Genomic DNA, 8,921 nt, shown 5'->3' with positions numbered 1-8,921 from the left:
TAAATTTTGTCACGAAATGGTCCCAACTCAGCATGATGTCAACCTTGCGGCCGACGCTGGTCTTCCGTTGGAACCATTTAAGCGTTAAAAGAACACAACAGCAGTGAACTCGACAACTAAAACACTTTTTTTACAATACAAAAAACTAGTAATTTACAACATAAAAATATATGATGAGATGTAAATAAAGAAGGTCGGATGAAACTCTCTGAAGGTTTCTTAGGAATGTTTCCTTACCAAAAAGATTATCTTAGGAAACTAAAACCTCTATGGAGATTAGAAACAGAAAGGAGACAGAATACTTAAAGCTGTCAAAGTCAGAAGTTCGACATGAGCTTGCCAGTTAGGCTCGCCAGGTTCCAAAACTTTAATCTTCGTACGGAATAATTACTTTCCAGTAATGTGTTATTAAAAAAATATTAGTAGTAGATTTTAGTTAATAATACACCTAATATAATTTGTTTTATAACGTAGCGGAATCAGCTCTAATTATGTTTGCTGAAAAAGAAGAAAAGTTCACCGAGAACCCATCGCTTGATAAAACCACGGCATCGGATATCGAAGAGGTAAATAGATCGATACTCTAATCTTAATCATAATTCTCGTTAGAAGCATAATTTGTAGGCTTAGGGGCTGTTTCACCATCCATTGATTAGTGTTAACTGACGGTTAAATGTGATGCCGTCTCTATTTGTTTAGTTCGAATAGACGGAGACGGCATCACATTTAACCGTCGGTTAACGCTAATCAATGGATGGTGAAATAGCCCCTTAGTCTTAGGGAAAGGGTTTAGACTTTAGGAGTGACGCTCGATTTTAATGAAAATTTGAAAAAAATTAAAATGAATGATTTATTAATTTGCTCTTTAAAGTTGAATAATTTGCAAAAAAAACAATGAATCGAAAAAACGTCTTAGCAAACCCCTAATGGTTTTAAAAGACCTATCCTACGATACCACACACTACAGGATTGAATGAGAAAAAAAAATTAACCCCACTTTACGTCTATGGGAGGTACCTACCCTAAAAATTTTTTTTTCTTACTTAATTGTACCATTTTGTTGGCATAGTTAACATATATATCCGTGCAAAATAGTCCCTGAGCAAAGCCGCGGACGGACGGACTGACAGACAGACATGGCGAAACTACAAGGGTTCCGGTTTTGCCATTTTGGTTCCGTAAATCTAAAAATATACTTATCAACACCCTTTTCCTTCAAGCCGGAATACCCTCACTGGTACACGAAGGAGTTCTTCGTCAACTTCTTCTGCTCTATGCCCGAGGAGTTTACCTGGAACGTGATGATTTGCATCATGGTGCTTGTGATGGTCATCGAAGCTTTCATGGAGACTGACGTCCCGGGAACGTCGCCGCTGGATATAATCTATAACGTCGTGTACCTCGTGCACGTTTCCAGCATCGTGGCTGTCACCATTCGCCGGTCGCATAGCGAAGACATCACTCTCTCTATGAAAGGTTCACTTTACTTGATTTACTGTCATTCAGTACAAATGGAAAATCATTCACATGAACGACTTTGGACGACCAGATGGCCTAGTGGTTAGAGAACATGACTACGAAGCTTGAGGTCCCGGGTGCGATTCCCGTGTCGGGGCAGATATTTGTATGAAAAATACGAATGTTTGTTCTCGGGTTTTGGGTGTTTAATATGTATTTAAGTATGTATCCTATCTATATAATTATATTTATCCGTTGCTTAGTACCCATAACACAAGCTTTGCTAAGCTTACTTTGGCACTAGGTCAATTGGTGTGAATTGTCCCGTGATATTTATTTATTATTTAATAAAATGACTATTTTGAATTCGGACCAAAATGAATACGGCCAAATGAAATACATCTAGAAACAAGTTTGTTTTGTTTATTTATTATTAATAAATTAAGCATTCTGAATTGAATTTTGCCTGTTATAAATTAAAAGCAAAATTACACACAGTCAATTCAATTGAAAGAGTGAATTCAGCCTGAAATTAAGCCCAAAATGTAATATCCTCGATGATACGGCAATGCCGTGTAACCTATGAAAATGAAAGTAGCAAATTCGTGATTTCGCGGCTGGTATATAAAACCACAAAGACACTTAGCAAAAAATCTGACCCTCAAATGTATGCAGTAATAGGTAGTAATTTTGTACGAAGAGTGGGCCAAATTTTGTGCCGCTGAGTATACATATTTAATTTTAACACTCTCCTGTAATATTATTCTCAGTGTCAGACACCCGGTATTAGCCATTGTATTAGCGATCATCGACGATATGTAGCCTCAATACGAATTCCTAGTTCAGGTGGAACAAATGGTAAATTTTCCGAGCCTATCTGTGTAAGTAGGTACCATCAGTCAAATATGTGGTCTACCACCCTAAAGTTGATAATCGTTTGCATGTCATAAAACAATAATGCCAATAGACGTGTCGGTCAACTTGAAAGTTCGACTTTAGCGACATATTAATTTGATAGGAACTTGTTTAAAAATTGATAGACCGCTTATTTGGCTGATGGTACGTGCAAATGGTCATTGTTTCTAACGGACTTCTTACGGAATTCCATTCTTGAGGATATTCAGGATTGACAGTTCTCCTTGTTGTTCTATGAACCTATACTGGCAGGTTTTAGTGACTATCACATAGAGCAGGGCTTTCCAAACTGTGCGTCGCGACGTCCTCGCGACATTGTCGATGCGACCGAGTCGAGTCAGAAGCTATACTCAGATAAGCAAGCACATCCTTTTACTTTAGCCAGCCAGTTACACAATTTATTTTTTATTTTTATGCTTATGTTTTGATTTCGTTCATTATGTAGTGAAGGAGCTCGACAGGGGAAATCGGACAGTGGGAATATTCTTGGATCTTGCGAAAGCTTTTGACACGGTTTCTATACCTATATTATTGCAAAAACTTGAATTCTTAGGAATAAGGGGCACCCAACTAAAATTAATCGCAGACTATCTTGACGAACGCTCTCAGTGTGTGAGAATAGGCAGTGCCGTCAGCTCTGATCTCAAAAACTCATCTTTTGGAGTTCCCCAAGGAAGCATATTGGGCCCTACTTTGTTTTTAATTTACATCAACGAGCTTTGTAAACTAGATTTAGATTGTGGCAAACTTATATCCTATGCTGATGACACTGTCTTGTTATTTTCTGTAGAGTCAGATCAAGAAGTCTATGAAAAAGCGCAAATGGGCTTCAATGTTGTTAATAAATGGCTCCAGCAACACTTACTAACATTAAACACTGATAAAACTAAGTATGTACAGTTTGCAATTCGGAAATCATATCAGGCTACATTTACCCCAGCACAAACTTTAAGCTCTATGCTCACGAATGTAAAGATCCTGCACGTAAAAGTTGTACATGTCCGGACATAGCTATTACTAACAAAATAAAATACTTAGGAATTATAATTGACGAATCGCTCTCTTTTAAATACCATGTCGAAGCTCTATGCAGTAGAGTTCGAAAGTTGATATTTATTTTCAAAAATTACGCTCAATTGCGAATACTCAGACAATCAAGCTAGTCTACTTTGCGTTGTGTCAAAATGTATTAACGTACTGCATTTCTTCATGGGGGGGCTGGCTAAAACGTCGCTACTAAGCTAGAAAGAGCCAGAGAGCGATTCTCAAAGTTTCTACGTTCCGTCCCTATCGATATCCCACTAACTCCTATATAAATCATGTGAAGTTCTAACAGTCAGACAGCTATTTATTTTGAGCATTGTCTTAAAACAGCACGCCACAATCCCTTACAGCACTGAATCTACTGCTAAAAGACGCAAAGATCTTGTCTGCCCTAATAACAGAACACCAAAACGCGTATTTTCTTCAAAATTTTTTCGTTTTTTTAGGTCCACTTCTTTATAATAGGTTGAATGCGAGGCTAGACTTATATTCGTTGAGTTATGTTAAGTGTAGACAAAACTCCAAGCTGCCCTACTGAACATGTCGTACGATGACACAGAAAAGTTACTATGTATAGTGAAATAATTTCTGATTTATATCACAAAATGTCGCATTATTATAGGTATTTATTATATTTATGCATAAGGAATAAGAATTTAATTATAATGTCGCTTATACTTTCAAATTAGGTTAGTATTAAGAAAACTGTCAATATTATCATTGTTTAATTTGGATTTGTTTAAAAATTGATAGACCGCTTATTTGGCTGATGGTACGTGCAAATGGTCATTGTTTCTAACGGACTTCTTACGGAATTCCATTCTTGAGGATATTCAGGATTGACAGTTCTCCTTGTTGTTCTATGAACCTATACTGGCAGGTTTTAGTGACTATCACATAGAGCAGGGCTTTCCAAACTGTGCGTCGCGACGTCCTCGCGACATTGTCGATGCGACCGAGTCGAGTCAGAAGCTATACTCAGATAAGCAAGCACATCCTTTTACTTTAGCCAGCCAGTTACACAATTTATTTTTTATTTTTATGCTTATGTTTTGATTTCGTTCATTATGTAGTGAAGGAGCTCGACAGGGAAATCGGACAGTGGGAATATTCTTGGATCTTGCGAAAGCTTTTGACACGGTTTCTATACCTATATTATTGCAAAAACTTGAATTCTTAGGAATAAGGGGCACCCAACTAAAATTAATCGCAGACTATCTTGACGAACGCTCTCAGTGTGTGAGAATAGGCAGTGCCGTCAGCTCTGATCTCAAAAACTCATCTTTGGAGTTCCCCAGGAAGCATATTGGGCCCTACTTGTTTTTAATTTACATCAACGAGCTTTGTAAACTAGATTTAGATTGTGGCAAACTTATATCCTATGCTGATGACACTGTCTTGTTATTTTCTGTAGAGTCAGATCAAGAAGTCTATGAAAAAGCGCAAATGGGCTTCAATGTTGTTAATAATGGCTCCAGCAACACTTACTAACATTAAACACTGATAAAACTAAGTATGTACAGTTTGCAATTCGGAAATCATATCAGGCTACATTTAACCCCAGCACAAACTTTAAGCTCTATGCTCACGAATGTAAAGATCCTGCACGTAAAAGTTGTACATGTCCGGACATAGCTATTACTAACAAATAAAATACTTAGGAATTATAATTGACGAATCGCTCTCTTTTAAATACCATGTCGAAGCTCTATGCAGTAGAGTTCGAAAGTTGATATTTATTTTCAAAAATTACGCTCAATTGCGAATACTCAGACAATCAAGCTAGTCTACTTTGCGTTGTGTCAAAATGTATTAACGTACTGCATTTCTTCATGGGGGGGCTGGCTAAAACGTCGCTACTAAGCCTAGAAAGAGCCAGAGAGCGATTCTCAAAGTTTCTACGTTCCGTCCCTATCGATATCCCACTAACCTCCTATATAAATCATGTGAAGTTCTAACAGTCAGACAGCTATTTATTTTGAGCATTGTCTTAAAACAGCACGCCACAATCCCTTACAGCACTGAATCTACTGCTAAAAGACGCAAAGATCTTGTCTGCCCTAATAACAGAACACCAAAACGCGTATTTTCTTCAAAATTTTTCGTTTTTTTAGGTCCACTTCTTTATAATAGGTTGAATGCGAGGCTAGACTTATATTCGTTGAGTTATGTTAAGTGTAAGACAAAACTCCAAGCTGCCCTACTGAACATGTCGTACGATGACACAGAAAAGTTACTATGTATAGTGAAATAATTTCTGATTTATATCACTAAAATGTCGCATTATTATAGGTAATTTTATTATATTTATGCATAAGGAATAAGAATTTAATTATAATGTCGCTTATACTTTCAAATTAGGTTAGTATTAAGAAAACTGTCAATATTATCATTGTTTAATTTGGATTTGATTTTGAAGTTGATTAAATTATATCTAAATATATTAGAATTATTTTGCCTGAAACACAGGGAATCCTAGTTCAGGCATTTGTTGTAAATATTTCTTTTACAGTATGTTTTAGTTCTTAAGTTAAATATGATGTAACATGAGTTTTTTTGAATAAATTATTATTATTATTTATTATTATTATTATTATTATTATTATTTTCTAATTAAAATTGGTAAGTGCTTTTTGGGGGTTGGATTGAGGGGCGTCGTAAAAAAATGGCAACGTCCCAAGAAAAAAAGTCAAAATAAGTTTGGGAAGCCCTGCCCTAGAGCTTGAATGCTACTGTTAAAATAATCCTCGACTTTATCGTTCCTCAGTGGGTTTCCTGATGGATTTGGTGTCGTATCTCCACTATGCACTGAATGTGAACCAGCAGGCTATTCTGAAGCTTGTCTGCTACTACATGCGCCTGCACCGCCCTTTCCGATACATTTGTAAGTGTTGATTTACCAACGCAGTTTTATGAGGTTGTAGATTTGTAAAATAATGCTCACGTCTTTTTTTTATATTCGACTGGATGGCAAACGAGCAACTGGGTCTCCTGATGGTAAGAGATCACCACCGCCCATAAACATCTGCAATACCCCTGGGGTATTGCAGATGCGTTGGCAATCTAGAGGCCTAAGATGGGATACCGCAAGTGCCAGTAATTTTACCGGCTGTCTTACTCTCCACGCCGATACACAACAGTGCAAGCACTGCTGCTTCACGGCAGGATTAGCGAGCAAGATCTCCCGAATCACCTATAGGTACCTATACTACTTATAACTTAGTTCTGTATTTACACCGACCGTCCACATAACTAACGTAAGATTCTTGGCAACGACAAGACATTCGACAGAAAGCCGTTGATTCCGATACCTAGAAAGTTCTGAGTTTTAGGTTCTGCTTCCAGGGACGGTTGAGAACAATAACATGCAGGGCAGCCTGATCGTCACCACGCTCAAGTTCATCTACGTCTGCCTCGTGCTGCGAGCTTCTTGCGCCTACATGTGGCTCCACGTTGATTCTGTTAGTCTCCTCTTCTATACTCTATGGAGTGCATTTATTAGGCAGTAGGGTTACGCTAGTGCGGTGGCGCGCTGCTGCAGCAAACTACCAACTGCCTACTCTGCGGCATCGACCCAAATCGAAGTTCCCAAGACGATCCCATAGAGCTTATGGGAACGGAAGCAATACCCGCTCTGCTTTCAGAGCATGACATGAGTGCATGTGAGCTAACTTTGGGGGCGGCAGACGTGAGCTTGCCTTCGGAATCCAAAAGCTTAATGGTTACTTGACCTGAAATGTAAATTTCAGAATTAAATTATTATTATTATTTAAATTTATGACGGTGGAAGCAGTCTAGGTACACTTCCACTGAACGTAGATAATAGTTAGTGTTTAGTTTTGTAACTAAGGGACCCCATACATCCCTGTATTATTATTATTTTTTGTAAAAAAAAATATTTAATTGTATACTGTAGTTTTTAAGTATTTTATTTGTTATTATTTTATGTTGAAAAAATGACTTTCTGCCAAGTTTCTTGCGGCGCATTCTTCTTGGCAATGACGGTCTTTCCGAAAGCGCTGGTAGTTTAAAAAATGACGTGTAAAAGTGCCCATTGCGGCCTATTTACTGAATAAATGATTTGAATTTGAATTTGATTAAATGCACGCCAAATATAGGTAGAGTCATTCACGATGACGCGTGCCGTGGTTCTTATTACAATGTCATTAATGGCCAGCAATTTTGACAAAATCACGCGTCTTCGTGGATGGCACTAAGTAGCGGCCACGACGTACAAAATACGCGTTCTTGAATCTGCATAAGCACGAACGACGTCTGTACACGCGTCAATGTGTGCGTAAGATACACAGGGCTGACTATCGCAAAACCCTAGTACCTACTATAAGTACCTACTACCAATGACATTTAGAGGTACTCATATGTAGGTATGGCTTAGATATGTGCAAATAAAATGTAATCGTTAATCTTACCTATTTATTTAAACCTACGTACAATGTGTGTCTGTCTGTGTATTAAGCATTATTATTTTCAATTACAATAGATATATACGACTACAAACTTAAACGAATTATTCGGTAGGTAGTTATTTCATGTATAATCGCGATAATTTCAGATATCATTATTTATTTACAAAAGGAAGTAGGGAGGGTACCGTTACCATTTCGCAAAATTATTGCTCCCGAACTTAGTGCCGTGCGGCCGACATTACATCGCGTTGCGCACCCGACTGCTTTCCTGCGGTTTTCCTGCCATCTGCGCTTATATATTCTGTGACATAAATATCGCCGGGTGACAAGCAAAAGTCACTAACTGCAAAAAAATATTATAGTGAAATATAAACCTTACGATGCTCTGCATAAGTTTGATTATCCCTCTCGACTTTAGGTGATAATTAGTGAGTTTTGCTAGTCACCCGACGGTTTAATAAAGAAAGCAAGAAAAAACATTTATTTAACGCCATAAAACAAACATAGGACAAATAAAGACATTACATGACAATACACAGATGAATGATATACTTATTTATTTATTTTATTGGACGACCGGATGGCTAAGTGGTTAGAGAACCTGACTATGAAGCTTGAGGTCCTGGGTTCGAATCCCGGCCGGGGCAGATATTTGTGTGAATAACACGAATGTTTGTTCTCGGGTCTTGGATGTTTAATATGTATTTAAGTATGTATTTATCTATATAAGTATGTTTATCCGTTGCCTAGTATCCATAGTACAAGCTTTGCTTAGTTTGGGACTAGGTCAATTGGTGTCAAGTGTCCCATGATATTTATTTATTTATTATTTATTTATTTATTTATGCTACAATGTGTCTTTCATAAAACTCTACAAGCAAGCAAGAGCAATAGGAGCGGTCGCTCTAGTTGTCATAGCAAGGGACGCCATTTTTCAGTTTCAGTTCCAGTTGAGAGGCACAGAAGCGGTTCTGACAATCTCGCTCTACCTTGATCAAGGGCTAGAGCTGGCGCTGGTTAGCTGGGCCACGGATGCTTAGCGGGCCGCAAATGCGTATCACCAACATCCGAGCCTAT

General features: G+C 37.9%; 1 protein-coding gene across 1 annotated transcript in view; it reads left to right on the top strand.

The window, feature by feature from the left end:
• The first annotated feature begins 396 nt into the window (after positions 1 to 396).
• Positions 397 to 8,921, top strand: part of LOC141426335 (uncharacterized) — a 40,613-nt gene continuing 32,088 nt past the window's right edge. Inside the window, exons 1-4 of the mRNA XM_074085184.1 lie at positions 397 to 566; positions 1,221 to 1,476; positions 6,185 to 6,301; positions 6,763 to 6,878. Of these exons, the coding sequence (XP_073941285.1) occupies positions 492 to 566; positions 1,221 to 1,476; positions 6,185 to 6,301; positions 6,763 to 6,878 (564 nt within the window). The 5' untranslated portion in view covers positions 397 to 491. The remainder of the gene's footprint in view (positions 567 to 1,220; positions 1,477 to 6,184; positions 6,302 to 6,762; positions 6,879 to 8,921) is intronic.

This window comes from Choristoneura fumiferana, chromosome 3, assembly GCF_025370935.1.
Source record: "Choristoneura fumiferana chromosome 3, NRCan_CFum_1, whole genome shotgun sequence".
Taxonomy (NCBI): domain Eukaryota; kingdom Metazoa; phylum Arthropoda; class Insecta; order Lepidoptera; family Tortricidae; genus Choristoneura; species Choristoneura fumiferana.
This window is presented reverse-complemented; position numbering and strand designations above follow the sequence as displayed.